This window comes from Hypomesus transpacificus, unplaced genomic scaffold, assembly GCF_021917145.1.
Source record: "Hypomesus transpacificus isolate Combined female unplaced genomic scaffold, fHypTra1 scaffold_133, whole genome shotgun sequence".
Lineage (NCBI taxonomy): Eukaryota > Metazoa > Chordata > Actinopteri > Osmeriformes > Osmeridae > Hypomesus > Hypomesus transpacificus.
In genome coordinates this window covers 18,654-39,306 of record NW_025813709.1, presented here as the reverse complement: position 1 = coordinate 39,306, position 20,653 = coordinate 18,654, and the positions used below count along the sequence as shown (strand labels likewise).

Here is a 20,653-nt window from a genome sequence, read left to right as displayed (position 1 = left end):
CTTCCGCTAGCCTCACAACGGACTCCCACCATCCCGGCCCTCTCCTTTAGCTTGTTTTTAGAAGATGGCGTTCATCGTCGGGCCAACCAACAAATCACTCCAGTCTTTCCTCTGCGTGACCTCTGACCTCCTGGAGGGTGGCAGTGCCACGACACGCCGAGGGAGGAAGACGACCTCTGACCTCCCGACAGACGGAGCTGAAAAAAGAAAAATACGTCCAAGTTGCTACGAGCCGGCTAGTGACGACGAGACTGGAGGAGAGAGGAGGAGGAGGTGGCCAGGGCTGAAACAGACGAGACTGGAGGAGAGAGGAGGAGGAGGTGGCCAGGGCTGAAACAGACGAGACTGGAGGAGAGAGGAGGAGGAGGTGGCCAGGGCTGAAACAGACGAGACTGGAGGAGAGAGGAGGAGGAGGTGGCCAGGGCTGAAACAGACGAGACTGGAGGAGAGAGGAGGAGGCCAGGGCTGAAACAGTCTTCCAGTCCCTTAGGAGACACGTAACCCTCTCCTCCTGCCTCTCCTCCTCCCAACTCTGACACATAGAAATAGACAGCCACAAAGTAAACTCATGACAATCACGACACACCAGATCGTCTATTGGACAATAAATCAGACACCCTGTCAGGCCCCGCCCACCCCCCCGAAACACTACAGTTATGCCAGCAACCCACCCCCCCCTCCCCAAAAAAACCCGTTGCCTACATCGCATATCTTCTTTTAAAAACATTCGTAAATCGCCATTTTTTTGTCAGCAAAAAAAAAAATAAGCTAGATGTGATGGTTCATGCACTGTAGAACAGGATAACACCCCCCTCCCCACCCCGACCGCTCTTGTTCCCCGACCCACCAACGGTCATTTAAAAAATCTAGTCCTTTAGAAAACGCAGGTTGAGAGCGAGTCCATGTTTGTTCCAGGCCAGTGAAGCTGCAGCCTGCTGAGGGTGAGAGCTCCGCGGAGGAGACACACACACACAGAGTCTTATATTCTCTGGATCTTGTCTGCCACCACCACTGGGTTCTCCTTGCGGATCTTGGCAGCCGCCTCGGCCTTGTAGTCGTAGGGACAGCTGTGCTTGTCGGAGTACCGGTGCAGCCCGCAGAACAGGTTACCACAGCGACAGTCAAACCCTGGGGAGGGGGGAGAGACTGCGTCAGACACTGGGTCACACACACACTTGTGACATAGTTTCTGCAGAGCAGTTAGAGCAGTTAGAGAGAGGGGTTCCTGGGGGCTGTGCAGCAGGATAACAGAGGCAGAAGGAGAGCAGAGGCAGAAGGAGAGCAGAGGCAGAAGGAGTAGAAGGAGAGCAGAGGCAGAAGGGCAGCAGAGGCAGCAGGGCAGCTGTCAGGACTCAGGTCTCACCTGTCAGGCCGACTTTCTTGCGGCACATGAAGCACCTGTTCTTCTTGGGTTTGGGGGGCTCCAGGGGGCTGGGCTCCTCGCTGCCCGACCCCCCGGGGGGGGAGGTCGACGCCGTGGGCTGGGTCACTACTGGACACACACACACACACAGTCAGAGCACTGAGACAACATCTAGCACTCCTAATCTCACTCACACACACACACACAGTCAGAGCACTGAGACAACATCTAGCACTCCAAATCTCACTCACACACACACACACACACAGTCAGAGCACTGAGACAACATCTAGCACTCCAAATCTCACTCACACATACACACTGTACCACAACATCGTGTTCTAGTCTAGCCATCTGATCTAGTCTTCCCCATACACACCATCTAGCCACACACACTGTACCACACAATTTAGCCCTCTAATCTCACACACAGTGTAGGCCCATCTACAGTCATTCTCACACACACACACACACACACACAGAGATTCCAACATGGCCGCCGGCTCTTCTGTGGCACTCACCAGGTCCTGCCAGCTCTGCTGCGGGCGACGACGCCTCGTCCTCACAGGAAATGCTCATCTCCGTCATCTGCTGGGTGACAGGAAGTGATGCGGCAGCCGCAGCGGCAGCTCCACTAGAGGGTGGAGAGAGAGAGAGAGAGACGTGTCACCAAACAGCCCCCTTCCTGACAGGAGAGCTGGTCTGAGACCAGGGGGGCCAGGCTGGGGTCTCCAGCGCAGGGGGCAGACTAGGGGCCCAACTCTAAACACACCCCGGGTACCCTTCACTACCACCGACTGCCCCCCCCCTCCCCTGGTGGCCTCCCCCTTCCCCTTCCCTCCCCCGGTAGCCTCTCCCCTCTCCCCCTCACCTGGCGGCCTCTGCAGCAGCGGCAGCCACGGCGTTGTTCAGGGTGGCCTCTATTCTCTGGAAGGCTGCAGCCTCGGCCGTGGGGCTGCTGGACGCGCTACCACCTGGTGGACAAACACCTGTAGTTCAGCTACAAGTACTTAAGAAAAGGATATTCAGCATAAGTAATATCTACAAGGGGAGCAGGGCATGTGGGGGCCGGGGGGTCTCACCCATGGCACTGAGGGGGCTCACGCCCCCGTTGTTCTGTCTGGTCAGGTGCTCCTTGTAACAAACTGAGCACATGCCGCTGGTCCGGGGGTTGCCGTAGAAACCGCAGCCCATGGTGCAGAGCATGGGCACTTGGCTCTGATTGGTCTCCTGGGCCATCTCTGCTAGGTGGTGACTGGTCCTGGACGCAAACACACAACCAGGAAGTAGTGTTACAAATCGAAAAAAGGAGAAGGTGAGAGAGAGTGGAGAGAGATAAACTTAACATTCACAGACAGAAGTCCTCTATGCAGTCAGAAAGGGAAGTCACCCAGTGATGAATGTGCAGTGAAGTTCTACGTGATCACATACAGCCAGACATTAAAGGGGCAATTGACTGGGTTTTTTGGGTATTTCACACTGTTCCTTAAGGTCTCCGAATAGGGTATGTAACATTGGTTGGGTTGAAAATGGCCCGGGTGCTGTTCTATGTCCTCTGACAGATCCTCTGAAATGTTCCCGGGAAAAAACAATAGCTTTTCTCCTTTTATGGTATGCTCATTAATATTTAGATCAGCTGCGCGCTGATTGGTTGGTTATCAACGAGTGAAGCTGGGAGCAAAAACGCAACACGGCCAACAGCAGCACTCGCTGAAACACCGAAGTTGGAGACTTGAAATAAAAACGCGCAAATAAATCTATTGTGTCTACACAACACTGTTTTCAACAGATTGACTATTACTTGTTTCCACTTCTGTTGTTGAAGCAAACTGGATTGACTTAGGTGGGTAGAACGTTAGGCTACAGCTTAGCAACCAAACCATATCGTGATTCTACTCGGCTTCAGTTAGCTAGCTAGGCTAGCTCTAGATATCTTGCTGTAAAATAACATGACAAAGATCTGGACAAACATGCATCGTGAATTGTAGATTTTCATTACACAGGTTATTTATTTGAATGAAACACAGTCAGGAACATGAATCAACGTTAGCCCCATTGCCAATAAACTAGGCTAAATGATCACCCATTGCCAATAAACTAGGCTAAATGATCACACATTTTACCTATGCTCTTGCGTTAATTAGCAAGCTAAACTTGTTTACATGCCTACAGTCTAGGTGTTACTAGTAACAGTTACTAGCAATGCTAACGTATCCTGTATCTAGAACCTGCCTTTCTCCAGTTCTTTCGAATAGATTATCTAGACAGGCGTTAGCAATAAGCCAGACAGCAGTTCGTTTTCTGGCTATTTTTCGGAAGCTTCCCTTCTAATGCCGACTACAGCTAGTCTAGCTAGAGTCATTTGATGTGTGTAGAAACGTATTTAGCATTCTACCTGGTATGCTGTATACAGGAAACGTTAGCATTGCTAATAACTGTTAGCACAACATCATACTGTCCTTAGAGCTTGCGGTTGCAATGAGCATACGGTTGGAACAGCACCTCTTTCCAGGTTCAGCTTCCTAGCATATCCTGCTTGAAATTGTCCAAGGTTGTCAAAACTGTCTTGGGTGAAATGTTCAGAGCAAATGAATGATTGAGTGTCGAACTTCGCCGGGATCTTCTCATAGACAACAGCAGCCATGCCTGTTGAATGTTTGGCTCCTTGGGAAGACTGTGAGTGTTAGCCTTCCCTGTACAGCCTGGAACACAGCATTTACGACCGTGGTCCATTTTCAATATCCTTGTTATAATTCAAAACGTTCTTCTTTGTAATTCCTTATAAGTAGCCTACACAGAGCAGCGCGCAGCTAAACTAGTATCGAAGATAGACGCTACCTCGGGCTGGTCTGAATGTGAATTCTGGGGCGTGACAAAGATACAGACCAGAGCCAATAAGAGGGTGATCACCGGTCCTACGTAGGACCGGTGGCTTTGTTGAAAAGCTAGCGTTTTACAGCCAAATTTTTTCTTTTTGAGATTTGAATAGGAAAAAGGTGTCAATGGACTTTGATATTCACGGTATGTTCAGTTTACCCTCCGAACTGTCGTTTTTCAACAATGACAAGGTAAAATCGGTTTTGCAGTCAATTGCCCCTTTAAAACTGGCCTGAGCAGGACGGTGGTCTAATAATCGCCAGGCAGTGCTGGCAGCCATCTCCTAGGATCACACAAATCTATTCATGTTCAACTCGGCTGAACCCGCTAACCCAGGTCGCCTTATCACAGGGGCTGTTTACCGCATGTACAGTTAACTTTCAGTTGGAACTTCACGTTCGCGTTTGATAAGAGGACCTATACTTTATAGGTCAGTCGCCACCGTTAACTGTGTTTTTATAGGCGACAGCGTCAACAGATAAGAGGTTTTAGATACGTTTTTTGGGGGGGTGGGTGGAGATGCGCAAACAAGACTTCTTTAATCATTAATTGCGACAGTGACGAGAGGGAACGAGTCACTCTGGTTACCTCACCGGCTCGTTATCACAGTAGGAGACACACACGACGGCAAGGTAAGAGACACCGGTATAGAGCGGCAAACCGTTCTGTTCAGATAATTACTCTTGATACCAGGAGAGGCAGCTAAATCTTTTTTTGCGTTTTGGACGTCCATATGGACGTCCATAGACTGACGGCGATGGCTGCTGATCTTTGCATGGATGGACGGACGGCGATGCTGTTCAGAGTGCCGTCCATAGAGGGAGCATATATTTTGGACGGCGTCATAGCCGTCCATATGGACGGCGATGCTGTTCAGAGTGCCGTCCATAGAGGAAGCAGATATTTTGGACGGCGATGGATTAGCAGGGACGTCCCTCGTGCCGTCCATAGAGGGAGCAGATATTTTGGACGGCATCATAGCCGTCCATATGGACGGCGATGCTGTTCAGAGTGCCGTCCATAGAGGGAGCATATATTTTGGACGGCGATGGATTGAATGTTTAGCAGGCTGTTGAGCTAACAGAACTGCCGAAGGCTACCATAGCATGTAGCTAGCTACATTAACTTTGGATGACTCAATCTTTTGTCAAGTTAATTTGTATGAATTGCATGTTAGTGCAATATTTACGCCTTTATTCTGTTTTTTTTACATAATCAGCAGTATGATCTCATGACAATATAGACTTGAAAAACAATATGTTATGGTTTGGGTTTGCCTATAGGCTACATATATTTTAATTATTTCGAGAATTGTTAATAAAGACTCATTTAAAATTTTAAAATTTGGAGTGTTAGGCCCATAGGCTATTACGTTTTGCATTTGTCTCCGCTCAAAGTGGTTCGTGCGCAACATTGGAGCTACTGACTGGTGGCTCCAAATCCACCCATAAAACACTTTAAACTGACGGCTTCAAAGACCTAAAGGGCAATGTATTTCATAGGGTCATAACACAATGTTAAAATCTTAATTGAGTCTTTATTAACAATTCTCGAAATATTTAAAATATATGTAGCCTATATCTAGGCAAACCCTAACCATGACATATTGTTTTTCAAGTCTGTATTGTCATGAGATTATATTGTTGATTGGCCTACTTTTGTATGTTAAAAATAAAATAAAGGCGTAAATATATAGCCTTCACTTAAATGCAATTAATACAAAATAACGTGACAAAACTTATTGAGTCATCCACGGTTGCTGTAGCTACATTCATGGTAGCCTTTGACGGCTTTGGTTTGGCTCAACACATCGTATTGTGTTTTGCATTGGTCTCCGCTCCAAGCGAGTGTTTGTTGTTTTGCGTTTGTCTCCGTGCGCAAAGTTCGTGCGCAAGATTGGAGCTACTGACTGGTGGCTTCAAATCCACCCATAAAACACTTTAAACTGACGGTTTAAAAGACCTAAATGGCAATGTATTTCATAGGGTCATAACACAATGTTAACATTTTAAATGAGTCTTTATTAACAATTCTCGAAATAATTAAAATAAATGTAGTCTATAGGCAAACCCAAACCATAACATATTGTTTTTCAAGTCTATATTGTCATGAGATCATACTGCTGATTATGTAAAAAAAACAGAATAAAGGCGTAAATATTGCACTAACATGCAATTCATACAAATTAACTTGACAAAAGATTGAGTCATCCAAAGTTAATGTAGCTAGCTACATGCTATGGTAGCCTTCGGCAGTTCTGTTAGCTCAACAGCCTGCTAAACATTCAATCCATCGCCGTCCAAAATATATGCTCCCTCTATGGACAGCACTCTGAACAGCATCGCCGTCCATATGGACGGCTATGATGCCGTCCAAAATATCTGCTCCCTCTATGGACGGCACGAGGGACGTCCCTGCTAATCCATCGCCGTCCAAAATATCTGCTCCCTCTATGGACGGCACTCTGAACAGCATCGCCGTCCATATGGACGGCTATGACGCCGTCCAAAATATATGCTCCCTCTATGGACGGCACTCTGAACAGCATCGCCGTCCGTCCATCCATGCAAAGATCAGCAGCCATCGCCGTCAGTCTATGGACGTCCATATGGACGTCCAAAACGCAAAAAAAGATTTAGCTCCTACTGGATACCTGCCGCACAAAGACAGGCATTGTACGCGCACATGCAAGACTGACATGCCTTTCAGCTTTCAACAGTGCGGGTTGACAACCCAGAACTACCTAAAACAAGAGGCCCTTTAACTGGGCACACGTCTCTGACATTAGCAAGGGGGCCCCTAGCCAAGGAACTGTACACAACAGACTCAAGTCAACACGCAAGGCCACGCTTTCTAGTTAAGTGCGTCAGAGTCTTTCCCTGGAAAGGCTCCGCTAGCTGCCCCGTCACGTGTACGCCTGCTGACTGCGGCGTTCCTTGCTGCCTCGGTCTCACATGGACTTGGCGTATTAGCTTCCACTCTGTCACAAGGGTGCAATGTGACACGCTGATCTCAAAGGCACACTCACACAACCTCGCGAGCTGCCTTGGTCGGGGCAGAACATGGCTGGGTGTGGGACGGGGTGGTCGCTATTTATAGGCGAACCTGGAACCCCGTGAAGGTTCGGGTTACATCACATTAAGCAGCACGGAGCCGTATAAATCAGAGATGGGTGGGCTCGTTCGTTGTTTACTTCGCACGAAGACAAGGGCTACTCCCAATGAGAGTAACGGGTATGAAAACACGTCTAACCCAACTATCTTTAACTGTCAAACACAAAGCGTTCAAACATAATCCACATAAACTGACCAGAGTTGACGTTTAGTCAACGTTAGTGACCAATACATGCGGTTGTCCATTTCCATAAAACATGTCCATACAAAGGTAACTAGCTACTAGCAGCAGGGTCGTCGACATTGACAAACAAACCTATGTCAGTGGAGGAGAAGGGCCTAGTCAACTACTGTATGGCTCTTTAAATCCACTGTGTCATGCTAGGCTAGCTAGACACATTCGCAAACGCCACTACTCCGAATTCGTCGTTAAAAGATGGACTGGGATTTACTTCGACAATGCTAGCTATTCCCAACGTTAGATTGACTGAAAATAACGAATTTGTTGGGCTGTTTGTTCGGGACGGAACGTTAGCGCGTGTGATTTGATCTGGTTAGCTTAAGGACGAGGTAGCCGTACTGTAGCTAGCTAGCGCTTTGTCTGGCTGTTCTTTGTTCATGGCTATAGTCGTTATTCTTCCTGTTGTTTACAACAAAAAGTTGACACGTATGATACACCGTAATGGTTAGCAACGAGCCTTGAGACCAACATCACAAAACATTTAGGATCATTCTTTTAACTTTCCCTGTATAAAGACGTAATCAAGCCATCTAGAGCTAGCTCGCCAAGAAAGATTCTCAAAACAGCTTGCTAGTGCTAGCCCCTAGCACTAGCAAGCTAGCTTACGTTGTTAGAATTGAGTACGGGTGCCTCCGGCTATTTATCTAGAAGGAAATTAGTTCCAAAGTAACTTTTATGGGTTATTCACATACAATAATCAAATAATGGACTTCAAAAACAGCGTAGCACCAACGACCCTTTCAGTATAGTATAGGCTTGCGACATGCTATTGCTTGGAAACGTTTCACCTATAAGTGATACAAGCTAGTTGAATGTTGGCTACTAGGCTTCATAGCCAATGTCCGTAGCCACTGTAGTAGATAAAAAAAAAAAGTTAGTTCGCTTCTAATCTAAATTCTTACCTTTAATTAATGTTGAATACACAGCACTGTAGCAAATCGTTTTTGCTCTATAGTGGATTCGTCTCTGGAACCTAAACTCCTGGAATCTCCCTTTATTAATGGTAGCTATAAATATATTGAAGGGTTGAGAGGCCGAGGGCTTATCCCACCAGCTGTCTAGCTGCGCTACTGTCTGTTGTCCATAGACTGCTTTTGTTGCCGTCTTTTTCTAGGAGGAGTGGCCAATACACGTCACGGAAAGTGTGACCCTCCTATAGGACGGGATGCGGGGGGGGGGGGGGGGGGCGGTGTTGCTGTGTGTGCTCATCTCCGGTAACCGGTCTACAAACCGACTGGTCCACAGATCGTGAGGGATAAGATGCACATGCATTATTTGGAAATCAACGAATTTGAATTGCCAACTCGTAACTTTTATCTTTTGTCACCTGCCACCATGTTTACTTTCGGAGAAGGGACACGATGCACCAAAACAGCAGTAAGTCATTTCACTAAGCTGCTTGGGTAATAGGTTGTTTGTATTGCCCAATAGGGTACTGTACTTCGTGTCGGTGTCTCCGCCTGATTGTTTATCTCAAGACTGTTGGTAATCGTGGGGACACAGAGATACGGATTCGGGAGGCATTTGAGACATGTTCCTGAAATGTTCCTGAAATGTACTCAAATTTATGAGAACATCAAATTGAACGAAACTTACAATAAACATATTTGAGGTCCAAAACAAATGACAATCGTTTATTTTAAAGTGCACATAGAAAACTAGAGCAAATTGAGGTGCCCTTTTTTAATAACAAAACACTATATTCAAATTTTAATTTGAGCAGAATTCAAATTATGTAAAAGAAACAAAAAGCTAACAGAAAAGGATAAACAACTGTAACTCCATAAAGACGGAAAGATTTTGTACCAACTGTCACTTCTTGTGTCTGAACTGTTTGAGGAAGTTCGACTGTGGTCTCATTGGAGAGTGTGCAGAATAGGAGGCAGATCTGCTGCCACTGTTGTGGCGGTCTGGAGGGTCAGGGGTTAGGGGTCAGGCGTTGGACTGTTTGCGGCGGAGCGCCCGTCTGATGAAGGCTCTGTGGTCGTATTTGTTAGGAGGGAGCATCCGAGGGCCGTTGTACACGGTCAGGATGGTCATCTCATCTGCATACTTCAAGTTCTGGAGGAGCTGGAAACACACACACACAGATTATGGTACAGAGTCCTGAGAAAGCACACATGGTCACTGGTGTCTCATTCCCTCTCTCTCACACTCACACACATACACTGCCTCTCTCACCTTTGGCGTGATAAAGAAGTACTGTGAGGTGGTTCCTCTGCATGCCGTCCGCACCACAATATCAAACACTCTCCTCTCGTTCACAGGATCCATACCCTAGAGAAGAACAATCATCATCATTTATCCAGCAGAACACTTTATCCTTTATGCCTTTATTCAGCAGAAACGGGTGGGAATTTCAACTTTTTCGGTCTACAGTTGAATGCTCTAACCACTGAGCTGTACCCATGGTTCATCCTAGGGTATGGAAGATAGGATATTCATCTGTGGGTGGTGCCTGTGTATGTGTGCTAAAGATACATGATGACATGGTTGTGTGTGTGCTAAAGATACACGACTGCCTTAAGGCAAACATATAGATACCAGATCCACCCACAGTGTTGAGCACAGGGGGCAGGGGTGTGTGTTTGTGTTTCCTAGGGGAATACTGGGTATGAGACTTGGGTATGAATACTCGGTATAATCCCTGGCATGACTAAGATGATGGTGTAATAATAATATAATGTATTCATCAACTGAAGCGATGTTCACTGGAGAATCTGAACTAGCGACCTCTTGATCTGCAGCCAAATGATTTACCAAAGAGCTATACCCACCCTCTGTGTGTTCCCCACCTGGTTGATGTGTGTGTGTGTTCCTGGTTGATGTGTGTGTGTGTTCCTGGTTGATGTGTGTGTGTGTTCCCCACCTGGTTGATGTGTGTGTGTTCCCCACCTGGTTGATGTGTGTGTGTGTTCCTGGTTGATGTGTGTGTGTGTTCCTGGTTGATGTGTGTGTGTGTTCCCCACCTGGTTGATGTGTGTGTGTTCCCCACCTGGTTGATGTGTGTGTGTGTTCCTGGTTGATGCGCGTGTGTGTTCCTGGTTGATGCGTGTGTGTGGTCCTGGTTGATGTGCGTGTGTGTTCCTGGTTGATGTGTGTGTGTGTTCCTGGTTGATGTGTGTGTGTGTGTTCCCCACCTGGTTGATGTGTGTGTGTGTGTTCCCCACCTGGTTGATGTGTGTGTGTGGTCCTGGTTGATGTGTGTGTGTGTTCCTGGTTGTGGTGTGTGTGTGTGTTCCCCACCTGGTTGATGTGTGTGTTCCTGGTGGATGTGTGTGTGTTCCTGGTTGATGTGTGTGTGTTCCCCACCTGGTTGATCTCGTCCACCACCCTGAAGGGGCAGCGGTTGAGGTCCTGCAGAGCCATGAGGTACAGCATGGTGGCCACGCTGCGCTCTCCTCCGCTCTGGTGGTGGGCAGTCAGCTCATGCAACTGGGTCCTGCTGCGGAACTTCACCCTGATACGGATCCCGTACTTATCATACTCCTCCTGCAGGGGGCAGTCACAGCCGGGGTGAGGAATTGTGTGTGTGTGTACAGCGTGTGTGTGTGTGTGTACAGCGTGTGTGTGTGTGTACCTCGTTCTCAGAGTGCAGGTCCACCTCCCCAGCACACTGCATGGAACGGAAGAAATCACTGAACCTCTCGTTGATCTGCTCCACCAGCTGCTTCAGAGGGTTCAGCCAGCGCTCCTTCGCCTGCACACGCACGCACACAAACATGCACACGCACAATCAGAAAAATCAAAGTCAGCATGTATTCCATGTTAGTAAATAAGTTACACCCAGCACTGTCTAGTAACAATAATGTTTTCATCTGGGAGACGCTTTTATCCAAAGGTATCTGCACCCAAGGTGTGTGTGTGTGTGTGTGTACCTCTGAGATGGTCTGTCTGTAGGTGTGTGTGTACCTCTGAGATGGTCTGTCTGTAGGTGTGTGTATACCTCTGAGATGGTCTTTCTGTAGGTGTGTGTATACCTCTGAGATGGTCTGTCTGTAGGTGTGTGTATACCTCTGAGATGGTCTGTCTGTAGGTGTGTGTATACCTCTGAGATGGTCTGTCTGTAGGTGTGTGTATACCTCTGAGATGGTCTTTCTGTAGGTGTCCAGGGAGCTGCTGGTCTCGGTCAGCTCTGCCTCCAGAGTCCTGATCTCCTGCTCTCTCTTGTTGTACTCATCCACCACCTGGAGGTCAGGGGTCACGGTCAGGGGACTGACACACACACACACACACCCCCAGACAGACAGACACACCCAGACAGACTTACGTTCTCGCTGAGGCCAGTGAAGCAGTCTGCCCTGGAGCGCTCCTCATTCAGCATGGCGTCGATCTCATCCAGGGTCTTGGGCAGCTGGCTGAAGGCCTGCAGCAACACAGCAAAGACTCAGCTGGCTGAAGGCCTGCAGCAACACAGCAAAGACTCAGCTGGCTGAAGGCCTGCAGCAACACAGCAAAGACTCAGCTGGCTGAAGGCCTGCAGCAACACAGCAAAGACTCAGCTGGCTGAAGGCCTGCAGCAACACAGCAAAGACTCAGCTGGCTGAAGGCCTGCAGCAACACAGCAAAGACTCAGCTGGCTGAAGGCCTGCAGCAACACAGCAAAGACTCAGCTGGCTGAAGGCCTGCAGCAACACAGCAAAGACTCAGCTGGCTGAAGGCCTGCAGCAACACAGCAAAGACTCAGCTGGCTGAAGGCCTGCAGCAACACAGCAAAGACTCAGCTGGCTGAAGGCCTGCAGCAACACAGCAAAGACTCAGCTGGCTGAAGGCCTGCAGCAACACAGCAAAGACTCAGCTGGCTGAAGGCCTGCAGCAACACAGCAAAGACTCAGCTGGCTGAAGGCCTGCAGCAACACAGCAAAGACTCAGCTGGCTGAAGGCCTGCAGCAACACAGCAAAGACTCAGCTGGCTGAAGGCCTGCAGCAACACAGCAAAGACTCAGCTGGCTGAAGGCCTGCAGCAACACAGCAAAGACTCAGCGTTCATACCAGACAGGGGGGTAGATGAGGGGGGTAGATGAGGGGGGTCTGGGGCAGGGGGGTAGATGAGGGGGTAGATGAGTGGGTAGATGAGGGAGGTAGATGAGGGGGGTACATGAGGGGGTAGATGAGGGGGGTCTGACCGTGTGAAGCTCTGGGGGAACCACGGTCTGACCAGGGTCCATGTTGCAGATCTCCCTGGCCCTCCTCATCAGAGCCTTGCATCGCTCCAACAGACGAGCCTTCCTCTGCTCCAACTGCCCACACGCTTGCTGCACACACACACACATAAATACCCGCACAGGCACGAGCATAACTGTCTAAGGGTGTGTGTGTGAGTCCTGACCTCCATGGCCCGCAGCTCTGCAGATCCCTCCCTGCAGTCGGTCTCCAGCTTGGTCTTCTCAGCCATCAGACCCACAGTCTCCAGGCACAGGAACACCTTCTCCTGGCTCAGCCTTGCCCGCGCCTGCACACAGCACCAACCAGGAACCAGGAAGTGAGTGGAGCCTCTCCAGCCAATCAGGACCATCACCCTGCCCTCTTTGACTTCTGACCCCCTCCGGCTAGCCCAGAGTCAACACACACAGGGCGATTCCATGGCGACAGGGACAGTGGACGACTGTTCGGACATCCACAGGAGGAAGTGGGCAGTAAGGAAACAGGAAGTACAGAGTACAGAAAGGAAGAAGAAAGAAAGAGAAGCAGTGAAGCCAGACCTACCTTCATGTGGGTCATGAACTCTGTCACTATGGCAACCTTCTGTTTGTTGACGGCAGAGATCATGTCCTGGGTCTCCTGCTCAATCTTCTGGAGATCTACCCCCCCCTGCTCCATCTGCCTCAGACTACACACACACACACACACAGACACACCGTTACACACATACACAACATGATACCAGACTTCTGGATTTCCTTTTTCTGGATTTTCCTCCATGGTGCTGATCTCCCCCCCCCCCCCCCCCCCCCCCCCACCTGTCCTGCTTGGTGCTGATCTTCTCCCCCCCCCCCCCACCTGTCCTGCTTGGTGCTGATCTTCTCCCCCCCCCCCCACCTGTCCTGCTTGGTGCTGATCTTCTCCCCCCCCCCCACCTGTCCTGCTTGGTGCTGATCTTCTCCCCCCCCCCACCTGTCCTGCTTGGTGCTGATCTTCTGCTCCCCCCCACCTGTCCTGCATGGTGCTGATCTTCTCCCCCCCCCCACCTGTCCTGCTTGGTGCTGATCTTCTCCCCCCCCCCCCCACCTGTCCTGCATGGTGCTGATCTTCTCCCCCCCACACCTGTCCTGCTTGGTGCTGATCTTCTCCCCCCCCCACCTGTCCTGCTTGGTGCTGATCTTCTCCCCCCTCCCCCACCTGTCCTGCTTGGTGCTGATCTTCTCCCCCCCACACCTGTCCTGCTTGGTGCTGATCTTCTGCTCCCCCCCCACCTGTCCTGCTTGGTGCTGATCTTCTCCCCCCTCCCCCACCTGTCCTGCTTGGTGCTGATCTTCTCCCCCCCACACCTGTCCTGCTTGGTGCTGATCTTCTGCTCCCCCCCCACCTGTCCTGCTTGGTGCTGATCTTCTGCTCCAGCTGTCTCTTTTTGCCCTTCAGGTCCGTCAGCTCCTTCTTCTGCACCCGCAGTTCGTTGTCACGGCGATCCAGCGTGTCCGCGCGCTTCTGCATGGCGCTCATCTGGGCGTCGATGGCCTGCATGCTGGACTCACACACCTGAGGGTCAAAGGTCAACAGCAAAATACTATTATTAAATATCGAAATAGAAAGATTCATATAAATCTTTTGTGATCCTTCATTGTTGTTGTCCTGGCAGTGGGCGGGGCCTGGGAGTGGGCGGGGCCTGTGGCGGGTGATTGATAGGTCACCTTGATCTGCTCCTCCAGCTTGCGTTTCTCCTCTGCGTCCACGGCGATTGTGAGGTACTGCGAGGGCCGCACGGCTGAGTTGCTGGTGCTGGTCTTGTTGGAGTACAGGGACTTCTTCACCGTGTATCTCTCCTCTGCCGTGTAGAGCATCTTCAGGTACGGCTCCTCGATCACCTGAGGGGGGGCGGGGCCAAGCATCAGGCCAGAGCAGGTGCACTGTCCTGCATGTTCTAGAGGTTTCCCTGCTCCAACACATCTGGTTCTAATGAGTGGTCGTTACCAGGCTTCTGCTGAGCCGTTCATTCATGTGTGTTTGAGCAGGGAGACATGCAGGGAGGGCAGGGGGTCCCTGAGGACCAGGGTTGACAGCCGCTGCAATAGTGTGTAAGTGTTTATATGGGTGAGCCGTACCGTTTTAATCATGGCTTTGGTCTGTTCGGTTCCCACGGGAACGTCGTGCACCCGGTACTGGTTGACCAGGTAGCTCATCACCTCTTCTGGGGCCTCGAACAGCTCGCGTAGGTACGAGAAGAACCCAAAGTGCCTGCAACACACACACACACACACACACACAATGGTAAAACAGTTCAAAGTGGGGTTAGTGGTTGTTAACGGTGCCAGATATGACAACAAGTGCTCGCAGGTAGAACCAGGAGGTTCCTCACCTCAGGGACAGGTAGAAAACATAAAACCTAGAGTTCCTCACCTCAGGGACTCGATGGGGCGTGAGGGCGGCCGAGACGCTGCAGACTGGTCCGGGGCGGCTACAGAGTTCACCCTCAGGTTCTGCTTGTCTCTCACCTGAGACACAACACAACACTGTCAACCTGTGAACCCATAACCTTTCACCCCTTCGCTGTGACCTCATTTCCTCGAGACCAGCAAAGGGACCTGTTGCAACTTTTTAGCGAATGTGTCACGTTTTCTTTACAGATGTTAACAGGGACAACTCCCCCCCCGGTCACCCCCTGAACTTTGACCCCTCCGGCGTGACCTCACCTCCTCCATGAACCTCTCCATGTCGTCCTTCCTCTGGAAGACAAAAGCTCGCAGGTCGTTGAAGGAGATGTGGTTCTCAACGTACTTGGCAAAGCGGTTGTCTCTTACATTAATCTGAGGAACACAGGAAAGTTGTTATCAGTAGTTAGTTAGCTGAGGCAGTTAGTTAGCGGTAGCAGTTAGCGGTAGCAGTTAGCCATCCTCACCACCAGCATCATGGGCTCATAGACGTTGCCGGTGAAGAGAGCCTTGTTCTCCCTCAGCCACTGAATGGCGGTGTGGGTGTCTCTGGACCTTCCCCGGAGCTTCTCCTCCTTCCTGTTCATCATGTCCTCCACGGTGCGCAGCTTGTTCGTCAACACTGGAGGGAGGCAGAGAGAGACGCATGTGTTTGTGTGTGTGTGCACGTCTCAGCCTAGTCTGCAAATCAGCTATGAGTCCTAGCCTTGTCTGAGGTGCGTCACTGATAAATCTGGGTGTCTCAGAAGGAGTCCTCCTGATAAGTGACCGTGTGTGTGTGTGTGAGAAAGAGAGACAGACATACATAGAGAGAGAAAGCGAGAGAGAGACATAAGATAGAGGAAAGAGAGAGAGACTTAAGATGGAGGGAGACAGAGGACAGAGAGATAAGATAGAGGGAGAGAGGGAGGGAAAGAGAGACATAAGATGGAGGGAGAGAGAGAGGACAGAGATTTAAGATAGAGGGAGAGAGAGGAGAGAGAGGGAAAGAGAGAGAGACAGCTGGTACATGCAGGGTCCTCACATCTATACTCTCCGTTCAGGCTGTCCTTCTCCCTACGCAGGTCTGCCTTCTCTCCCTCCATTTTGGCCCTCTCCTCCTGGATCCTCCTCAGCTCTGCGTTCACCTCCTCCAGCCGGGGGCCCACGTCCGGCTGCTCCCCCGCGCTCGCTAGCTCCTCCTTCAGGCCCTCGATCATGCGCCGTGTGTTGTTGATGCGCTTCTGCCTGTCTGCCTCCACTGTCTGCTTCAGGCTCAGGGCCTGTTTGATATCTTCTATCTGCAAAGAGAGACAGCACGTTATATTCTGTTCAGGGCCTGTTTGATATCTTCTATCTGCACAGAGAGACAGCACGTTATATTCTGTTCAGGGCCTGTTTGATATCTTCTATCTGCAGAGAGGCAGCACATTACAGTACACTGTATTCATGTGGCCGTCATCCAAAGCCATGCAGAAATAGTGCATGTAGAAGATAGGAGATGATGAAACCCTGTGAAACAGCTTCTGGTTCTGACCTCTTTGTGCTTCAAGTCCAGCTGATCCTGCTTTGCTTTACACTTCTGAGACGCGTCTCTGATGCCGGCGGTCTGGATAACAATGATAACAATAACATCAAAGGCATCATCATCACCTCACACTCGTCAGATCATGTACAGTACGTTACTTTCATATAAATACTATGCACACGTCCAGGTCTAGATGCCCCCCTGCCCCCCGTCGGGCCCCCCCATCGGGGCCCCCCGTCGGGCCCCCCCATCGGGGCCCCCCGTCGGGCCCCCCTGCCCCTCTCACCTTCTCCTTCATCTGGTTCTCGATGGGTTTGAGCCGGCTGTCGATGTTCTGGACCTTCCTCAGCATGGGAGCCTGCTGCTCCTTCAGGCTCCGCAGCTTCTGCTTGGCATCCTCGCGCTCCTTCTTCACCCCCTCCAGCTCTGTACGCAGCTCCTCGTACTCCTGCAGGGGGGGAGGCGTGGTTACAGGGGAGTACCCCACCTCCTGGTGGAAGAGTACCCTCACCTCCTGGTGGAGAAGTACCCCCATGCCCCGGACATGCTAACGTCTACATCTACACTATGGAACACCCCATACTGAAAGAACACAATATTGTTGTTGTTGTTGTGGTGCGGCTCCACTGAGAGAACCCACCACCCAAGGTTCTACAATGAGAACCCACCACCCAAGGTTCTACTGTGAGAACCCACCACCCAAGGTTCTACTGTGAGAACCCACCACCCAAGGTTCTACAGTGAGAACCCACCACCCAACGTTCTACTGTGAGAACCCACCACCCAAGGTTCTACTGTGAGAACCCACCACCCAAGGTTCTACTGTGAGAACCCACCACCCAAGGTTCTACTGTAAGAACCCACCACCCAACGTTCTACTGTGAGAACCCACCACCCAAGGTTCTACTGTGAGAACCCACCACCCAAGGTTCTACTGTAAGAACCCACCACCCAACGTTCTACTGTGAGAACCCACCACCCAAGGTTCTACTGTGAGAACCCACCACCCAAGGTTCTACTGTGAGAACCCACCACCCAAGGTTCTACTGTAAGAACCCACCACCCAAGGTTCTACTGTGAGAACCCACCACCCAAGGCTTCTTCCTCTCCAGCATCTTGATCATGTCCAGGTGCCTCTTCTTCTCGTAGAAGCGTTCCACGTCGTGTTTGTTCCTCTCGTTCCTCTGGCGGGCTTTCTCCAGGAAGCTGGTCTTCTCCTTCACCACGTTCTGACACCAAAACAACACGGTCAAACTCCCGCAAAACAGCGTGTCTCACCTTTATACTTCAAATAACTGGGAAAACTAGACTCGACTACAAGACTATTCATCAACATAGTATGTCGATTAATTTTCTTTGCATTACTTTTATAGTGTGTCTTAATGCAGCCGTAACAATGCAATTTCTAGTACTTTCAAGTACTACTCTACTGTGCCTTACTGTACTGTGCCTTACTGTACTGTGCCTTACTGTACTGTGCCTTACTCTACTGTGCCTTACTCTACTGTGCCTTACTCCACTGTGCCTTACTCCACTGTGCCTTACTCCACTGTGCCTTACTCTACTGTGCTCACCTCCATCTCCCTCTCGCGGGTGCGGAAGGACTTGAGTTTACAGTGGAACTCGTACATCTCCGGCGGGCCTACAGACTTCTCTGTAGCCTCCAGCAGCTCGATGTTGCTCATCTTAGCAAACTCCCCGACCTTCTCCTGCTCATCCAGGGACAGAGACAGAAACACACGGTCGGTGACGCCACAACCAGAGCAGAAAATACTTCACATGCGCCCGCAGACCTGACAGACCTGCCCCTGAACCAACCTAAACCCTGAAGAGAGACCAGAGGACTGACCTGAGGCAGGAACTGGCAGAGGTTTCCCACTTGAATGTGTAGCGCCTTCACCTCCTCCTCCACGGCCTTCTGGCTCGAGTGCTTCCCATGCAGCATCCACACAGACTGGTTGTTCTCCACAAAGATCTCCCTCTGGATCAGCAGGTTCCCTCCCTCCTTGTACCTGGGCACAGGTGACGCTCAGGGGAATGAGGACGGGACAACGGACGAGGACTGTGTGCCGTTTATTTGGGATTAAGAAATGTTTTCAATAATTTTTTTAAATAAAGTCTTTCAAGTCGATGTGTGTGCTTCCCTAAGGAGCTAAGAGACGTACAGCTCAATCTGGATGGATCCTTTAGTGCAGCCTCGCTTCACGTACAGCCCAACCTGCCAACACAGTAACAGACAGTTTAGTACAGACACACAGTAACAGACAGCTTAGTACAGCAACACAATAACACACAGCTTAGTACAGACACACAGTAACAGACAGCTTAGTACAGACACAAAGTAACAGACAGCTTAGTACAGACACACAGTAACAGACAGCTTAGTACAGACACACAGTAACAGACAGCTTAGTACAGACACACAGTAACAGACAGCTTAGTACAGACACACAGTAACAGACAGCTTAGTAAAGACACACAGTAACAGACAGCTTAGTACAGACACACAGTAATCTGTCAGAATGTACTGTGGCAACTGTACTGTTTACACAGCCAGGAAATACATTACATCAGAATCAGAATAGTGTTTACATGTGTTTACATGTATAACAATCTATTCAACTATTTATTATAATACATGTATAATATAAAATATTTGATAAATAATAGGACAAACACCACTTGCGTTTTAAAGAAGTAGTGTTATTCCTGTATGACACAGTAAGTATCAAAGGTTTGAGAGATCAGAGAGAGGGTGTGTCACCTTGTCTCCTCTGCCCAGAATGGCCGTCTTGCCCGCGAGGCCCAGACATATGGCACACACGATGCTAGACTTGCCCGTTCCGTTGGCACCCACAATCATGTTCAGGTTTGGTCCAGGATACACAACCGTATGATCGTAGGTTCTGGAAGAGAGAACGTGAGTGAGTGAGTGTGAGAGAGTGTGTGTGTGTGTGTTTGTGTACCTTGCTAAACGCTAAGCAACGCAGAACACAGAACATATGAATGTGAGACTGGAGTGAAAGGATTTATTCATTTATTGATAGATTTAAATTGGGAATTGAATCGTCTGATCCACACTTTGGAGCAGAGGGTGGCGGTAATGCACCAATAAACTGGATGCTACCCGTAGTCAAAAAGAAAAGGAACGCAACTCTGAAATCTGTCAAAGCTAACATGCTTAGTTACATGGGTAGGCTAGCTCTGACTACAATTATAGTGACTATCTAGAATATATTAGCTAAGTTAGCTAAGAAGTAGCTATAATTTTGGTCAAAGTATGCTTGCCCATCTGATTGGGCTAGCTAGCTAGCCTAGTAGTGCTAGCTACCTTATCAGCGGGTTCTAACAGGTTGACCCGTACTTACAGAAAGTTCTCCATGGTGATGCGCAGAATAGACCCCTCCACGAAGTTCTCAGCAGATCCATCCCTGGGCACGTGCGCCTCGTGAGTACCCGAAGACTGAGCAACCCCAGCGTTATCTGAAGTGTGTGCTTTGAGATGACTTATTCGTTTTCGTTTCCCCGCAGCAGCCATGCTAGCTGTCTTGGACGAGTGTTTTGTTGTGATAACACGCAGTCAGTATTGTATCCGGCTGTTCCCGCCGAAGCCAAGGGGTGAATGGCTTGTCGATTGGAGATTGGATGATGAATGTCACGTGTGATTTGACATGTACACAAACTGCAGAACGAGTGCGTGAACCTGCCAACATTTAAAAAAAAATGGAATACATAAATAAATGTATAAATAAATGTTTTTTTATGTATATATTTTTTTATGTATAAATACATTTATTTATACATTTATTTTTGTATTCATTTATTTTGGCAGGTTTGGTCCTCAATAACCCTGAAGAGCATAGTCACTGAGTTATTCAACTTGACAGTTGATCTGTTTAAACTAGTTCAGAGTCTCTAGAGAATCATCTGTTCAAAAGGGCAGGCTCAAAACATGTGTATTTAATT

General features: G+C 49.5%; 2 protein-coding genes across 4 annotated transcripts; both read right to left on the bottom strand.

Annotated features, from left to right (window-relative positions):
* Positions 1-389: 389 nt before the first annotated feature.
* zfand5b (zinc finger, AN1-type domain 5b) lies at positions 390-8,697 on the bottom strand. 2 transcript variants are annotated; one of them, XM_047051042.1, is made up of 6 exons: positions 8,497-8,697; positions 2,446-2,624; positions 2,235-2,337; positions 1,885-1,997; positions 1,364-1,489; positions 390-1,128 (listed from the first exon to the last, which is right to left on the bottom strand). In XM_047051042.1, the coding sequence occupies exons 2-6, from the start codon at positions 2,600-2,602 to the stop codon at positions 980-982; spliced, it is 648 nt and encodes a 215-aa protein (XP_046906998.1). In that variant the 5' UTR covers positions 2,603-2,624; positions 8,497-8,697; the 3' UTR covers positions 390-979. The 2 variants fall into 2 exon arrangements, with proteins under 2 accessions (XP_046906998.1, XP_046906997.1); XM_047051041.1 differs by having other exon boundaries at positions 1,364-1,492; positions 8,497-8,696.
* A 126-nt stretch (positions 8,698-8,823) lies between these two features.
* smc5 (structural maintenance of chromosomes 5) lies at positions 8,824-20,377 on the bottom strand. Of its 2 annotated transcripts, XM_047051002.1 has the most exons (24): positions 20,056-20,375; positions 19,452-19,593; positions 18,853-18,905; positions 18,537-18,699; positions 18,262-18,396; positions 17,776-17,916; positions 16,974-17,135; positions 16,697-16,768; positions 16,205-16,460; positions 15,648-15,802; positions 15,442-15,555; positions 15,149-15,243; positions 14,854-14,986; positions 14,443-14,616; positions 14,121-14,290; positions 13,301-13,424; positions 12,924-13,046; positions 12,721-12,849; positions 11,865-11,960; positions 11,677-11,781; positions 11,175-11,294; positions 10,907-11,086; positions 9,776-9,871; positions 8,824-9,664 (listed from the first exon to the last, which is right to left on the bottom strand). In XM_047051002.1, exons 1-24 carry the CDS (start codon positions 20,223-20,225, stop codon positions 9,527-9,529), a joined length of 3,246 nt encoding a protein of 1,081 aa, XP_046906958.1. In that variant the 5' UTR covers positions 20,226-20,375; the 3' UTR covers positions 8,824-9,526. The 2 variants fall into 2 exon arrangements, with proteins under 2 accessions (XP_046906958.1, XP_046906959.1); XM_047051003.1 differs by lacking the exons at positions 8,824-9,664; positions 9,776-9,871; positions 10,907-11,086; ... (1 more) ...; positions 11,677-11,781; positions 11,865-11,960 and adding an exon at positions 11,967-12,552 and having other exon boundaries at positions 20,056-20,377.
* Positions 20,378-20,653: the final 276 nt, after the last annotated feature.